This window comes from Pararge aegeria, chromosome 24 (genome assembly GCF_905163445.1).
Source record: "Pararge aegeria chromosome 24, ilParAegt1.1, whole genome shotgun sequence".
NCBI lineage: Eukaryota > Metazoa > Arthropoda > Insecta > Lepidoptera > Nymphalidae > Pararge > Pararge aegeria.
The window spans coordinates 2,927,273-2,945,106 of NC_053203.1; the positions used below are offsets into that span (position 1 = coordinate 2,927,273).

General features: G+C 37.4%; 1 protein-coding gene across 7 annotated transcripts in view; it reads right to left on the reverse strand.

The window, feature by feature from the left end:
• Positions 1-17,834, reverse strand: part of LOC120634466 (inositol 1,4,5-trisphosphate receptor) — a 105,098-nt gene that overhangs the window by 57,930 nt on the left and 29,334 nt on the right. For all 7 annotated transcript variants that reach the window (XM_039905075.1, XM_039905076.1, XM_039905073.1 and 4 more), the window contains exons 5-13: positions 17,263-17,382; positions 15,183-15,300; positions 12,589-12,701; positions 9,223-9,453; positions 8,416-8,525; positions 7,821-7,970; positions 5,948-6,032; positions 3,948-4,108; positions 1,350-1,515 (exon numbers count right to left, since the gene is read on the reverse strand). In XM_039905075.1, coding sequence (XP_039761009.1) covers positions 1,350-1,515; positions 3,948-4,108; positions 5,948-6,032; positions 7,821-7,970; positions 8,416-8,525; positions 9,223-9,453; positions 12,589-12,701; positions 15,183-15,300; positions 17,263-17,382 — 1,254 coding nt within the window. The remainder of the gene's footprint in view (positions 1-1,349; positions 1,516-3,947; positions 4,109-5,947; positions 6,033-7,820; positions 7,971-8,415; positions 8,526-9,222; positions 9,454-12,588; positions 12,702-15,182; positions 15,301-17,262; positions 17,383-17,834) is intronic.

Genomic DNA, 17,834 nt, shown 5'->3' on the forward strand with positions numbered 1-17,834 from the left:
TTACAATACCTCGCTAGTGTTTTATGATAAGTATTTGAGTTACGTTTGTAACTCAGTGCAGGCATGTAGACGAAGCATTCTTAATTTATCCGGGTAATATCTTTATTTCATTTTAAAAAGGCACCAACAAAGAATTTTTACATTCTTATCATGAGGTCAATAAACGTTTAATTTCATCTAATTATTCATTATTTAGTGAACAACAAGAAGCATTTATAACATAACGGTATGATAAAAGACACGTTTTAAAACAGAAAGGCGTAATAATTTTACTTGTTGTATTAATTGTACTAAAAGATGTAGTAAGTCTTTCTGTTGTTGTAGACCTGTATTGTGTGGAGCTGGAGCGACTTATTTTTGTGTGCGTATACTGTCCCACCTTAGCATGGGCAGCAATTATATCCCAGGGTAAAAGCATATAAATTTATCTTCTCTCACAGCTTTATCAACTCTCAGAGCACACAAGTGGGAAAATATAGAAACGGGGGCAAAACTTCTCCTATCGACCCCCCCCCCCCCCCAACTATGTGGACACGGTAATTCTATCCCTTGTCAGGGGATATAATCGGGGGATATAATTTTGTCTCTTGCCTGTGATAGCCCTGCAGGAGAATGTAACCATTTTGATGATATAATGGAGAATGTAAAGTTATTTTTTTCTTACTTGTCGTATAATGCAAATAAATAAATAAATAAATAAATTTACTACGACAATACACACATCGCCACCTAGCCCCAAAGTAAGCGTAGCTTGTGTTATGGGTACTAAGATGACTGATGAATATTTTTAGGAATTATATATAAATAAATACTTAGAAAATACATATAAACACCCAGACACTGAAAAACACTTATGCTCATCACACAAACATTTTCCAGTTGTGGGAATCGAACCCACGGCCTTGGAATCAGAAAGCAGGGTCGCTGCCCACTGCGCCAGTCGGCCGTCAAATGTAAACCATCTTTTTGCTATACAAAGTACATTTTCAAATTGTTAAGGAAATAATGAAAAGATGCCTGCATTAAGAAAATCTCGTTTCATTTTCATCCGCGCATTCAAAATTCATTTATTTCAAGTTGGCCTAATATAAGCACTTTTGAAATGTCAAGTCTGTCTGGCTGTAGTGAATCTACCACCGGTTCGGAACGAGAAGAATTTTTCATTAGCTATATATAGACGACGGTTCCACTTACCATCCGGTGGGTTTGCTTGGTCCGTCAATGATTACTATAATGTATACTAGTGAGAGACGGATGAAAATATGTTAATTTTGTGTTCTTTTTAATTCTTTTTAATTTGACTCGACTCGCCTCGCGTTGCGTTATAATATGCAAGTGATAAAGCTTACCTGAAGTATTTTGAACAACTGCCGCAGTATGTACTGTTCTCTCAAAAGTTTCTGTCTGTCTCTGTTGGGGTTCTCCACCACAAGATCCAAGGCTTTGGATTTATTGGGCTCGTTCTCAAAGCCGGCTATGAAGTATACTATATCTTGTAGCAGGCAGGTTAGGGCCCTGGGAACAGAAATTTTAACCATCGTCAGCATCCTCAAATTATCGGATTTTTCATGGGCACAGCTAATTATAAAAGGTATTTTTTTAGCCGAATATGGATTTTCTCTTTCTCTTTATAATCTCTTTATTTCTTAATAATATTTATTTATTGGCCAAATTGTGGGTACATAACAAGAACACATTTCATTAAACAGACCCTTCACAATCGACTGTCACAGACAGTGTGCAAATGTTTATATAAAAAAAAAAAATATAAAATCCATTACAATTTAAAGAATAAAAATACAATAATCAGATATAAGTAATAATGTCATTTTAAATTAATTAGGCAAATGTTGTTATACAGTTATAAAAGTTAACTAAGTAGGTATATTGCAACCACTAAGGTATTCTTTTACACTATAGTAGTTTTTTTGTTGAGAGTATCAAAAATTTCTCGCTCTTTATCTCTTTATTAAGACAACTAAGGTCCACCTTTGTTAGCAATACAACTTAAATGACTATGTTAGTATTAATTAATTATATTATATTATAGGTATGGAGGGTAGAGGTAAGGAGAGTCATCTTATATGGGAGAAAAGTTGAAAAAGTGTCCAGTGTATGCGCTAAATAACAGTTCAAAAATCCTCCACAATGGCGCTGGTGGATGCACAGGGCATGGTATGAATGTAGCAATCGTAGATGAATTGAAGTATGCCGAATTAAAAATTTTTATGTCATTTTCGACTAAAGTAGTTAATTATTGAGAATTTCAACAACTTACGTTGTACAAAATATTGTGGTAAATATAACCTTACTTCCTTGTATCTCCATACTTCCTTGTTTATTTTCCAAGCCTACTCCAACAATATTTATATTTGGCGCTTCTTTTAAGAGTTACCCTGATGCAAATGTGTCGCCATCCTAATTTAATACATTTTGACGACACTTTTTCATATACACAGATGACTCTCCTTACCTCTACCCTCCATAATTATAGGATAAATTCAAGACAGTTTGCTTCACCGTTCAAGCACCGACATGAAGTGTTGCAAGATAGGTGAATCAAACTTTCCCACTGTTCGAGCTCGACCTCAACCTTGTCAGGAGAGATGCCGTCTTTTTCCTTATAATGGCGTAAAAATCATTGATTCGCTCCTGAGCGAACATCCCAGACGCTGAACAGAACCTCGGCAAACCCAACAGTATCCTAAACCCATTATTATACTGTACGCGTAATGTGTTCAGTGCCCTTTGAGTATAGTTAGTTATTTTCATTCAACTAACTACAGCCGGCCGCTGCTCGCATGTATTGAAGTAGTAAAGCAATTTAGATTTATCAATATACATGTTAAGTAACAAAGAATCGCTAAAATATTGTATTTTTCTAATGATATAAGATTCATGTATGATCAACAACATATTTTTATTCATATTCAAAGTGAGATTGGTATTTGTTTTCAATAAATAAAACTGCAAAATGTAGCGATTCGCCATGACAGGTGAAACACCGAATTCAAAATTATGACGTCACGTCTATATAAACATAATTTCGTTCCGCTTGAAATTCGAAAACATGCCTATTACCACAGAATTAGGAACGTACAGAACCCTCATTCAGCCATTATAGCATGCAGTGCATTGAGTCCAAAACAATGAAAACGCCCCGCGCACGTGTCACTTTACACCCGCCGAATGTTTCTAGCTCACAAACTTATCCCGTTTTCTCGATTTTATGGTCACACATACGACACCTACCCACACACTCACAGACACTTAAACTTTTTTTAAGTATATTTTTAATTTCTCCTTTACTGCGCAATAAAGATGTTTAAATAAATAAATAAATAAATAAAATAGTTCGTAACCGGTCGAAGAGACACCAGGGACCAGGCGAACCTGAGCCGCAATCAGAAGAAGAAGAACCGCCTGTTCGAGAAACGCTACTAAAGTGGAGTGCTATTTGATGCTTCAATAATTTCAATTTAAATTTTTATTTGGTAAATATTACGGTTGACGGCCGATTGGCGCAGTTTGCAGCGACCCTGCTTTCTGAGTCCGAGGCCGTGGGTTCGATTCCCACTACTGGAAAATGTTTGTGTGTGTGTTGAACATGAATGTTTTTCAGTGTATAAATACTTATAATATACAGATAAACACAAAAGCACTGCCCATAACAGATAAACTGGGTGTTTATCTGTATATTATAAGTATTTATGTATATTATTCATAAAAAAAATATTCATCAGCTATCTTAGTACCCCTAACACAAGATACGCTTACTGTTGTGGCGATGTGTGATGGCACTACAATAACGTGGTAAGCTCAACAGCATTCTGAAACCATCACTATACTGAACTCGTAGGGCGTTTAATATTAGTTCCGTACACGTTTTCTGTATGTTTTTAGTTCTGTGACAACCGAAAGCATGTATGGAAATAAAAGTTACTAACTTCATCTCATTGTGTTCGATATTGCCAGTCTGCAGTTTGGTGGAGAGTGCCGATAGCACTTTGCAGGCGTCGTTGGCAAAGTCCAGGTCCCTCACCTCGCTTGGCGACACCGAAATGAGGGCGAAGGCCTCTTTATCCTCCTTGATTACAGAACAGCCCACCTGCAAATACCATTGTGATTGTAGGACTTTTATTTAACGAGAAATATACATTTTGGCGCAGTTTGCAGCGACCCAGAATATATCTTAATATATATAAATCTCCTGTCACGATGTTTGTCCGCGATGGACTCCTAAACTACTTAACCGATTTTAAATTAAATTGGCACACCGTGAGCAGTCTGCTCCAACTTAAGAGATAGGATAGCTTAGATCTTTAATTATAGCCGCAATTTTATTTTATTGCAAATTATTTGTCTTTAATTAATTGACAGTCACATGTTATACATATATATACTACTATACTCATTTAAGGCTTAACGATACTGAATACTTTAAAAACAAAATCAAACGCAGACGAAGTCGCGAGCAACAGCTAGTATATATATATATGTCGGCGCGAAGGTGTTCTACACCTCATTTAGCGGCGTCAAAATAATTAAGATTTATTAATTAACTACTTTTATACTGTTTCAATCACAAACTAAACTTTTACTGACAATCATGTGTTAAAACTGGCAACATAATTTTGTAAACACAATTAGTCGGTGTCAACAAGTTTTTACAACAGATGACATGACATGTACAAGCATGCTTTGGTAAAAGTACCGGTGGCCGATATCTCGCAGCTCATATGACTCGAGACGTCGGACCGTCCTGACGTCTGAAAGTATTCTTATTAAAAACTAAAAACTGACAAGTTGTGATGGACGGAAATATTGAAGTTAGTGACGTCAGTATCGCTAACGCCACTCTTTCTAAAAACAACTCGGAGGCTCTTGAGCCTATGCTATATATATATATATATATATATATATATATATATTATTTTATTTATTTTTATTTATTTATTAGAGACAACAGACAGTCATGCACAAAAATAACAAAAAAGACATCTAAAAATAAAATAGCGTTAGCACAAGATCCACATCATTGTCCACGAATTACTAAACTTATAATAAAAAATAGGGCTACACAAAAATTTCAAAAGAGATTAAAGTTATTACAAAAATAAAAAATAATTAATCACTTATGATCCAAACTACTACTTAATACGACTTACTATTTAAATTTTTTATTTTTTATTTTTCAGATTGCTTATTACCAACTTCTTGAAATTACTTACACTAGTTGCATGAATGTCAACGTCACCAAAGTGTTCGTTATACATCTGTGTCATTCTAAACATTGGTGACCAAAAATCTGATATTTTCTACAACTACGTATAGAAGTTCTAAAAGGCACACGCTAGCAGAGCTTACGAGTCAAAGCGATGCAGTCATATTTGTTGTGACACAGATCATACAAGAACGTGGCTTCTAATTGTTTACGCCTCTACTTTAAATCAAGCAGTTCGTATTTTTCAAAAAGTTGGTCATAAGTGAGGCGTCATATATTAATAACAAGTAAAATTTTAATAAAGTCTCTCACAATTTACTCATTTAAATTAGATAGATAGGTTTTTTTATATATATATACATATATTACGACAACGCCATCTTGCCCCAAAGTAAGCGTAGCTTGTGTTATGGGTACTAAGATGAGTGATGAATATTTTTATAAATAATATACATACATACTTAGAATGAACACCTAGACACTGAAAAACATTCATGCAAATCACACAAACATGTTCCAGTTGTGGGAATCGAACCCACGGCCTTGGACTCAGAAAGCAGGGTCGCAGCAAACTGCGCCAATCGGCCGTCCAATTATACAATAATCAAAATAATTAGGTATGTTATTTATTTATTTAAATTAATTTGTATTGGGACGGTAATGGACGGATAATCGTAATCGTCATCACCCGGTCCATAAACAAAATAAAAAGGTTTAATATACCTTCGACATGACAGGTTTCTCTTCTTCCTTGTCTATGGGTATCGAAGTTGAGTGGACCCATGTGTGCGTGCACAAATGCTGTAACCTGTGAAGCAAAGTAAGTTTTAGAAACATGTATGTAGCGGTTATAGCCTTGTGGATAAGGCTTCGGCTTCGCTTTCGGCAGGACCGAGTTCGATACCCGACCGACCTATCGGAATTATGCGCGTTTTTAATTTAATTTAAGCAAATAAAATGAAGCGGTGCTAGCCCAGTACGTAGGACTTCGACTTCACTTTCGGGGGGGCGAGTTCGAATCCCAGCACGCACCTCTAACTTTTCTAAGTTTATTTATTTATTAATTTATTTAAGAGCACTAACAACATGCATATTACACGTTTTTTAAAAAAAACACACACGAACACATGGACTGATATGCACGTCAATGACAAGTGCACATAGCATTGACAAAGCGTCATATAAACTTAATAAGTTATGTGGGTTTTAAGCAATTATAATATCTCTTGCTTAAACGGTGAAGGATAACATCGTCAGGAAACCTGCACGAGACTTCTCCATAATGTTCTCAAAGGCGTTTAAAGTCCGACAATCCGCACTGTGCCGGAGCGTGGTGGACAACAGCCTAACCCCTTCTCATTGTTGGAGGAGACACGTGCCCTGTAGTGGGCCGGTAATGGGTTGTTATGATCATTTTATAGGACTGCACTTCATACGTGCCCAAAAGCACTGCATACCTTAAAATTGATATATAGCGTATCGTATCAGTGGCGTACATAATGGGTATGCACAGGATATGCAGATGATATAAAATGAAGAAAATGTACAGTACGAGTAATAAATACTTACGGCTAAGATTTTTTATAACTCTTTAAATGCCTATCCTTCAGTGTCTTTAAACTCGTACTGCAGATTTGCTTTATGTTATTTCACCTGCAATCTGCATATCCTGTGCATACCCATTATGGACGCCACTGATACGAGCTAAATAGCAATTTTATGGTAGGCAGTGATTTTGTGCACGTATGAAGTGCACATCTGTGCATGCCACTGGCTCGTATAGGAGGAGGATTTTTCCGTTTTATGCTATTTTCCTACTGCATGCAAGAAACCCAGTGCACGCCACTGAGTAATGCATGTGTTTTCGGCAAAGAACGACGTGCCGAGTGGCGCAGTGGGCAGTGACCCTGCTTTCTGAGTCCAAGGTCGTGGGTTCGACTCCCACAACTGGAAAATGTTTGTGTGATTTGCATGAATGTTTTTCAGTGTCTGGGTGTTTATCTGCTTATTATAAGTATTTATGTGTAATATATTCATAACAAAATATTCATCAGCTATCTCAGTACCCATAACACAAGCTACGCTTAATTTGGGGCTAGATGGCGATGTGTGTATTGTCGTAGTATATTTATATATATCTTAATATATATAAATCTCCTGTCACGATGTTTGTCCGCGATGGACTCCTAAACTACTTAACCGATTTTAAATTAAATTGGCACACCGTCAGCATTCTGGTCCAACTTAAGAGATAGGATAGCTTAGATCTTTAATTATAGTCGCAACTTTATTTTATTGCAAATTATTTGTCTTTAATTAATTGACAGTCACATGTTATATATATATATATATATATATATATATATATATACTACTATACTCATTTAAGGCTTAGTGATACTGAATACTTTAAAAACAAAATCAAACGCAGACGAAGTTGCGGGCAATAGCTAGTATATATATATATATATGTTTCTTGTATTGTTTCTAAGTTAAGTTTGTGCAGTAAAGTATTCTAAATGAAATGAAAAACTTACTGTTTGATGCATGCTTCGGCTCTTCGCTTTATTTATAAAGAAACTAGCGAAAGATATACCTCACGTAACTGCTTTGCGGCACGGGCGTGTCCGAATGCGTCATAGTGGTGGGGTCGAGCTCGAACAGCGTGGCGATTTCCGACGAGTGCGGGACCGATATCAGCTGGTACGCCGGCTCCTCGCCTTCCGCATCATCACCAGCGCCTTCCCTAAATGTAGTAGTTTGATTAGACATAAAATTAAATTCAAATATAAAAAAAAAAAAACATTAATAGACAGATATCATTTGATACCCATAAAACAACATTGATGTATTAATGTAATATTGTATCGACGGCCGAGTAGTGCTTTTAATTCCCACAACTGGAAAATGTTCGTGTGTTTTTCAGTGTATAAATACTTATAAAATACAGATAAACACAAAAGCACTGCCTATAACAGATAAACTGGGTGTTTATCTGTATATTATAAGTATTTATGTATATTATTCATAAAAAAATATTCATCGGCTATCTTAGTACCCATAACACAAGCTACGCTTACTGTGGGACTAGATGGCGATGTGTGTATTGTCGTAGTATATTTATATATATGTTTCTTGTATTGTTTCTAAGTTTGTGCAGTAAAGTATTCTAAATTAAATGAAAAACTTACTGTTTGATGCACGCTTCGGCAGCCAAATAGTGTCCAGTGGCGAGGTGCTTGAAACGGAATATGGAATTCCAGTGGCCAGCGCCACCGCGGCACGGGTCGTGTTGGACTACCTGGGAAGAACAGAATACCGTGTTTTCATTAGAATTTTGAACATACAGAACCCTCATTCAGCCATTATTACAGCCATATTACCGGCTCACCACAGAGCACGGGTCTTTTCCTACAAAAAGAAGGGGTAAAGGCAGTGGCGGGCATAGAGGGTATGCACAGGGTATGTAGATGATATAAAATCAAGAAAATGTCTACTCCGAGTAAAAAAAAACCTAAGAATAGGCATTGTAAGAGTTAATAAAAGCCTACCCTTAAGTATTTATGACTCGTACTGGAGATTTTCTTAATTTTATATTATCTGCATACCCTGTGCATACCCTCTATGCACGCCACTGGGTAAAGGTAGTCCACCACACTGTTTCAATGCGGATTGGTGGACTCCACACACCTTTGAAAACATTATGTAGAACTCTCAGGCATGCAGGTTTCCTCACGATGTTTTCCTTCACCGTTGAAGCAAGTGATATTTTAATTTCTTAAAACGCACATAACTTGGAAAGGTCAGAGATGCGTGCCGGGATTTAAGTGAAGCCGAAGTCCTACCCAATGGGCTATCGCCACTTCTTTCTTAGCATCAGAGTGCAGTATGATAACGCATACCGCACTTAGAACGCACATAACTTGGAAAGGTTAGAGATTCGTGCTGGGACCACGGCCACGATCAGTGTGACGGGCCTAAGACGACTTGAGCCCTACCTCAATCTCCCACAAGGCTTTGCTGCTGGTGGCGGCGGTGGCACTGGAGCGGCCGGTGGTGCGCAGGAACACGTGGTGCCGCCTGCGGTACTCGTCCATGGTGAGGAACTTCTCCTGCTCGGCGTGGAACAGCCGCACCACGTCTCCCCCCTTCAACATCTCCTCCTGGTTCTCTTTGTGCTCCAGGAACAGCGTCACCTTCCAGGATGTGGACGAGTTCACCACGTTCACCTTTTGGATAAGTTCTCAATAAGTTCAGCTTACAGAAAAATCCTATTATAATATTAATAGTTACTAAAACGATAAAAAAAGCTTGGGTGTGAATTGCTCTCGCTTCATAGCTATAGTCGTAAAAATGTAATAGGCCCGTTTTGACATTTGTCATTGCGACTTAACTAGTTATGGAACCATAAGACTCTGTACTCGATACTCACAATAAATCAATTCAAGTTTGTATCAGTACTTGATTGATATTATTATGTATTGTAAAGTGTTCGTTCGTTCAAAGTATTCCTTTAACTTCACAACCAATACGCGTGACTGGCTGTTGATTATACGTCCACTTTTCAACATGTTGAAACAGAGTTAGTACTATATAACAACAAACACAAAAATCGAGTCAAATCACTATGTTTAAATTAATGTCCAAAATAGAAGAGCCATAGTTAACGTAATAGTAAACAATATATATCAAACTTAAACGAGCGCACAGTCAACTTTACAAGATGAGGAACGAAAAACTGCGCAGTGCGCGCGGGGACGCTTCAGTCATGTGCCGCTTGGTCAGATACATTATCTCAGACTCATTATTTAGAACCCATTTTGAGAACCAAGCTCATTCTTTGCAGTAAAGATAACTACACAATATTTAATTTCGATATTCAGTATAAAAATGGTTACAACTCTAGTATAAAAAAAAAAAAAAGACAGAACGTAACTGTTTTCGGAACGTTTCGCAACAATTATAAATTGCATGCTACTATGAAGTAAGCGGAAAAAGAATACTCGCGATATATTCTTTCATATTATTTAACGTCCCAAAAAAATTTACGTATTTTTTAAAACACTGTATCTAATTGATTTTTATTTTTTTGTTTCTTTCAGTTTCGTTCCAAGTTACATTCTATGGTCTTGCACAAATGTCAAAACGGGCCTATTACATTTTTCCGACTATAATTAAATACTGTGAGATGGTGATAACAAAAACAAAATTACCCGGCTAAGTTTGTTGTGGGCTCTTCTTAGACCAGGGCGCGTTTAGAACCCTCGTAGCTTTAGGTTTAAGTTGGCGAACGAAGTTTTTTTTTTTTTTTTTAAGTATATAGACAAGTGCTTGACTGCAATCACACCTGATGGTAAATGATGATGCAGCCTAAGATGAAGCGCGCTTGCCTAGAAGATGCCTTTTCACTCTTGATTTGAAGGTACCCAGATTATAGGTATCAGGGAAGACGGAAGATGGGAGGGCATTCCAGGCCTTTGCGGTGCGGATCAGAAAGGAAGAAGCAAAACGCTTCGTACTTGTTGATGGTATTTCAACCACGTAACGGTGCAGATGATGGCGAACGAAGTTATCACCATCCCCTTACAACTATGTAAACATGTATGTATGAACGTTTCATAAAGCCTTCAAAACGCCTGTGATAAAGGCCTACATCTATAAAGAAATTTTGAATTTGAATTTGATACGAGATACAACATCAAAACCCAAATAAGACAATGGTGAGAACTATTTGCGGCAGTACTCGTCCAGGGAGTTACTACCACTATGCTTATTTCTGCCGCTAAGCAGCATAAAAGGAAGGTTCTCGATGCAGTTCTTTTTTTTTTCTTCACATAAAAATCTACTAAATATAGTGCTAACTACGAAATTTTTTACATTTGATTTGGCACCAACTTAAAAATGTAGAAAATATGTTATTTGTTGTATTGTTGTTATTGTTGTTGAAGGAAAGTAGTTTTTTTATGTAAAAAAAAACGCTTTTTAGAGGGTAGTTTTGCAACTATCCAAGTTATAACAGCCAAATGTCAACTGCTCATAAACCTTGACAAGATATTGCTTTTCCCGAGGCTGGGGTGTTAATGGTTGAGGAGTTCTCCCAACTCTTCACCATCAGCATTTTTATTGTGACGGCCATAGAGTACTTAGCAGCCATATACCATGATCGAAGCGTAACGTGTAATGCCGGAACAATACGTCATGTTCTGGTGACCATCGCCGCTTCGTCATCAGTTCCACTTCACTTTGTTGCTTTACGAAAGATGCACGAATTCCTTTAAAAAATACTCAAATAGGTTTAAGTGTGCCTATAATATTTGAAGAGTTCCCTCGATTTCTCCAGGATGTGGAAAAAGAGCAATCTGCTGAGTTTCTTGGCGTCTCTTCTCAGTGGAATCTGCATTCCGAACCGGTGGTAGAGTCGCTACAAACAGACTGACTTGACGCTTCAAAATTGTTTTTAAAATAAGCCTACTTGAAATTAATGAATTTTGAATTTGAATTTTAATCCCTCCAATAAATCTCCACCAAATTAAAATGACACCACCTCTGAAATATAACATATCAAAAGTAAAATAAACATCAAAATCGAGTAACAAATATACCAAAAAAACAAACGTTTGTGTACTTATGTACACGCGATAGACGTTACTTCTATATAGGATTAAAATCTATTCTAAAATTTTATCTTTCGCCTTATTCTGCGTTTGCAGAAAAAAAACTACTCTAACAATAGAAAAAGGCATTTAATACATTGAAAGATTTATTATTACGCATTATATACTTTTCATATTATCGGAAAACAAAGTTTCATCATTAAAATTCGAGATTTTTATTTTTACAATTGAATCAATTAAATCACCGGAATGAGCCCGCAGACTTTGACAATTCAAAGTGTGTCAAACCTTTTATTGAAAAACTAAATTGTTGACTATAGCTAACTTCAGTGTGTCGATTTCTTGTGACGGTGTGCGTATCGTAAAAATTTACTCTCATCAGTTTTCCCTAACGCGCCAAAAGTAATATAACTTCCTCCTTCTTTTAAGTCGATTGAAAAACGCTAAAAAAGTAACACGAAATTCTCAAATTCAAATTCAAATTCATTTATTTCAAGTAGGCCTACTTTATAAGCACTTTTGAAACGTCAAGTATGTATGTTTGTGTGACTCTACCACCGGTTCGGAAAGCAGATTCTCCCGAGAAGAGCCGGCAAGAAACTCAGTAGTTGCTCTTTTCCAACATCAACATTTACAATCATTTTGCTATCTTGCGGGAGATGAGAGCGAGGCTGGCTGCTTCCATTCTACCTTGTCATTGAGGAATTCATCAAATGTATAGTAACCTCGCTGTATGTGTGTGTGTCTCACCTCCATACATCCAGCGTTATCAGGCAGCTCATGGTTAGAGGACACGTGCAGTACTTGTTGACCTGCGTTCACTGGGTTCAGTATCACCTTGTCTCCGACCACCACATTGTCCCCTGCGAATACATTTAAAGACCAAGATCTCGTGAACTGTATTTGAAGCTGCTAATTTTTTTTTTTATTCCACTATAAGTTAGCAATCTCACAAGCGCGGGTAACATGGGCAGGACTCAGGAGACAACTATATACCCGGGGAAAGGATAAAAAAATATCTTGTGCCACAGCTTTATAAATTTATGACGGCCGATTTGCTTTCTGAGTCCAAGGCCGTGGGTTCGATTCCCACTACTGGAAAATGTTTGTGTGATGAGCATGAATGTTTTTCAGTGTCTGGGTGTTTATATGTATATTCTAAGTATTTATGTATATTATTATTCATAAAAATATTCATCAGTCATCTCAGTACCCATAACACAAGCTATGCCTACTTTGGGGCTCGGTGGCGATGTGTGTATTGTCGTAGTATATTTATTTGTTTATTTATTTATTCTCACAGCACTAGCACACAAGTGGAAATAATATCCAATCAATATATGTGTAATAATAAACGGGGGTAAACTTCTCCTATACCATGTTCCCGTGCTTTAGAAGGTGGACACGTTAACTATCTTCTGTCAGGGGATATATTTTTTGTCTCTAGCCTGTGATAGCTCTGCTGGTGGTAAGTGATGATGCAGTCTAAGATGGTAGCGGGCTAACCTGTTAGGGAGTATGGGGGTTATACCCCTAATCGGTTTCTACGCGACATCGCACCGGAACTAAATCGCTTAGCAGCACGTCTTTGTCGGTAGGGTGGTATCTAGCCACGGCCAAAGCCCGCAACCTAATTAACCCGACACCAAATTAGCCCGATAAAATAGGGGTTTATTACTATTATTTCCGCCTACCCCAATAATTTAGTTTTATAATATTTTTAGGTCATCCCAGGTTCCGGCAATGGTCTCCACCTTTTTCTTCCTGGAAATCTTTTTTGGGGCTAGCCCCAAAAAAGATCGAGCGTGTCCAAATAAGGCCAAGTACGAAATAGTGGTACCTACTTGCACAAATACCCAAGAAACTGAAAATTAACTCAATCTCACTACCGTGAGTACTTACGTACTTCTCATGAATTAACCCATCAAAAGTGAATAAAGATATATTTAAAAAAAAAATTATTCAAAACTCATTTTTTTCAAGTAGGCCATTAGGCCTTATATTAATAAGCACTTTTGAAACGTCAAGTCTGTCTGTGTGTAGTGAAGGTCTACCACCGGTTCGGAAGGCAGATTCTACCGATTTTGACTTTGACTTTGACCAACATAAACGTTAAGCATTGTATTGTATTTATTGAGGGGACGCCTGCCATTGCGAGACAAGTGATCTGTTCTATGTAAGAACCATTCCACCCTATTCCCCATAAACGTTACATATACCATTGAATACCATAAACTTTTTGTTAAAGGACAATATTCGGTATAATCGGTTATTTAGATTTTTCAGCGAAACGGTGTTTTATAACAAAAATAGTTCGTAGAAAAAGCGATTCTAAAATTTACTCAACTTGTGACTACGCTATCAGATTTTTTGACCAGGGTAGGTATAAAGCAGCAACACGGAATAAATTAAGAAGAGCCTCCGATACGAGTTATATACACAAAATAATAAATAAATAAATATACTACGACAATACACACATCGCCATCTAGTCCCAAAGTAAGCGTAGCTTGTGTTATGGGTACTAAGACGGGTAAATAATTTTTATGAATAATATACATAAATATTTATAATATATAGATAAACATCCAGACACTGAAAAACATTCATGTTCATCACACAAATATAGTACAGTTGTCGGAATCGAACCCACGGCCTTGGACTCAGAAAGCAGGGTCGCTGCCGTCGGCAATATAAAAATGTGAGGATGTTGACATCTCGTGCCTACGCAGTCCCGTCGTGACCACGTACCATCGGGTCGAAATATCGACAAATCCAAAATATTATCGTGGTATGTACCCGTTGAACTATACTTAAGTAATGTTGATTAACCACGAAAATCTTAGTTTAAAATCTTTAAAAATGTGAAGGTTAAGAATTTCTGAATTTTCTCTTGTCCGGTCTGGTGGTAGGCATCGGCCGTAGCTACTCGCCACCCTACCGTCAAACAGATCCGGCACGGTGCCGCCTAGAAACCGATTATTGGTATGAGTTTGATATAAGTGCCATACATCCTGCCTCTCTTACCACCAGTGAGCCAGTCAACGGATAATTTGTAGTGGTTTTAAAAAAGTGAGTGTTGGCTCGGTTGGGCAACGATATGAAGAGAGTAACAGAAAACAGATGAAATAGTATGGACTGGTTGAGAATGGTCCTATGTCCAGCGATGGACGTTCGCAGGCTTTAATGATGATGCCGGCAAGGGTATTACGTATCTAGCGACAGGCTCGCGACAGGCGTAAATCTTGCAATCACTGCTGTCAAACGTCACTTTTGTTTATTCATTGTATGGAGCCTGTCGCGAGATATGTAATCACCCTGCCGGAAGCAGAAGATAAACTTACCGGTAGACCGGAGTTTGTAGAACGGTATCACGTAAAACCACGAGCCCTCGTTCCCATTCGCGTCCAGGTGTACACGCATAGCGTTTTTTTCCAGCAACGCAGGCAGCCTCTTGTTTACCTAAGCACACAAGAATCTTATTAATCTATACTTATAATAAAACTCACTACCGGTGGTAGAGTCACTGCAAACAGACTGACTGACTGACTGACTTTACTTGAAATAAATGAATGAATGTGCGTCAACCAATTAAAAAAAAAATTGGTTGTCTGTAAAGTCGGCTTACTGACGATAGTTGAACGTGACAACGTCGTGAGAAAATACTGATGGAATGGTTGCATTTATCAAAAGAAAATTTTTAATTTTATTTGTTTGATAGATATTATCGTTGCTATAAACAATTGACACCACATTCACTTTTCACTGCACTTCATCCTTGCCGAAAACATGTAAATGTATTATTGTATAGAAGCTGTCCACGCGGACGCATCGCTCACTCAAGTAGGAGAGAGACAGATGTCGAACGCGGAGGCCGACTGTGCCTCTTTGTCGCTCGTTCCGCGCTCTCGCTTGCACTTCAAGCCTTGAATGGAACGCTTCAGAGCGAGGTAACGCCGCATGGGTCATGTTTTTTCGTGCGTGCAGCCGGCTCCATCGAATTATAAGACGTTGTCACGTCAAAAATCACTTGCTTCAACGGTGAAGGAAAACTTCGTAAAGAAACTTGCATGCATTATGAGAGTTCTCCATAATGCTCTCGTAGGAGTGTGTTATGGAACGGTATGATGATGATGATGTATATACAGATGAGAAGCGGTGATAGCTCAGTGTTTAGATGTTCAGCTTCACTTTCAGGGGGCCGAGTTGGATACCCAGCAAACACATCTAACTTTTATTTGACAAAACGGAAAGCATACGTTTAGTCCTGGAAAAACATCAAACTCCTTTCTTTCTTGTACTTTTGTTGTGAACTTTCTTTCATGTCCCAACAAAGCAAACCGACTTATTCGGCGCGGGTAACACCGCGGGGCGCAGCTAGTAAAAAAAATGAAGATGGCGCTATTGAAAATGCTATGTATACCCTATTTTTCTCTGCAACAATCTTTTCATTACTTTTTGTGTAACGTATGTTTAAAAAAAAGGAAGTTAAACAAGTAGGTATGTTATGTAAAATAAATTTAAAAAAAACGTGTGCGTACTTATGTAAAGGCGTTAGAAGTTATATTTCTTTGGCGTAAAATGATAAAAATCTTTCGTCTATTTATCTATCTTTCGTCTTATAATACGTTTGCAGAAAAAACTACACTAACAAAAGAAAAAGGTATTTAATTTAGGTAACGCATTATCTAGTTAAATAAAGTTTATTTAAATATCACAAAATAAAAAATCTGCATAATTAAATAAATGGACATATTAAACATAATTCAATTTGGAATACTAATAGACTCAACATCGTACTACCAAGTTACACCGTAATGAGCCCGCAGACTTTGACAATTGAAAGTGTACATTCAAACCTTATAACTAACTTCAGGGTGTCGGTTATATGTGACGGTTTGCGCGCGCATGGTAAAAAGTAAGCTGGCGGACGATGTATTCCCTCTCACTCGGATTTGCAACTACCATCATCGTGTTAAAATCGTATAATTTCCCTCCCATGATTTTTCCTAACGCCGCTAAAGAAGTATAACTTCAAAAATAAATGAAATAAAAAGATACATTCTTTATTCTTCAATACTTTTTTAATGTTTTCAAGTGCCTGTAAGATTGTTTACATAATTAGACATACAGTACAGAAAAAATTAAGTTCATGTATTTTTTTTTATAATTTCCATTAGTGTTTTTACCTACACTCGGAGGAATTATTAATTTTTAATTTGTTAATTTTAAACGCATATAATTATGTGTGTTCGAAAGGAGGTGATGACGTTGATAATAACGACAGAAATGTTCAGTACGATTCAAACTTAAATGCGTCTGCGTGAAGTTAGCAGACGTGCGCTGTGTGCGGTGCGCAACGTCGTGCGCAAACTTCAGGGCGTATTTACGTTTGAATCGTACTGCAAGAGTTATGGTACTTACAGTGAGGTATTTGTTGGACTTCACGTGCAGCAATTGTAGAACGCTGCCGTACTGGACCAACGACCCCAACAGCTTCTTGTTCTCCATTTCATTTTGTTTCTTCTCTATCTCGGCGGCATGCTAGACAACAGAACAACATTTTTTTATAAGGATATTGTCACAGAGTTAAGAACATACAGAACCCTCATTCAGCCATTATTGCATACAGTGCGATGACGATTATTATTAAACTCTTTATTTGTATACCACAACATTAACATATTTAAAATATAACAAAAACAGAAACATATCGAAAGAAGTAGTAATACAAAAGGCGGCCTTATCGCTTAATAGCGATCTCTGCCAGGCAACCTTAGAATTAGGAAAAAAAAAGAAGAGGAGAATAGACTGCTGGTGGACGATATCGCGTAGAAACCGGTAAGAAAATAATTTTCTTTGGTCTGGCGGAAAGCTTCTGCCATGGCTAGTCACCACCCTACCGGCAAAGACATACCGCTAAGCGTTTTAGCGTTCCGGTACGAAGACGTGTAGAAACCGATTATGTGTATGACTACCATACTTTTAGCTTTTTT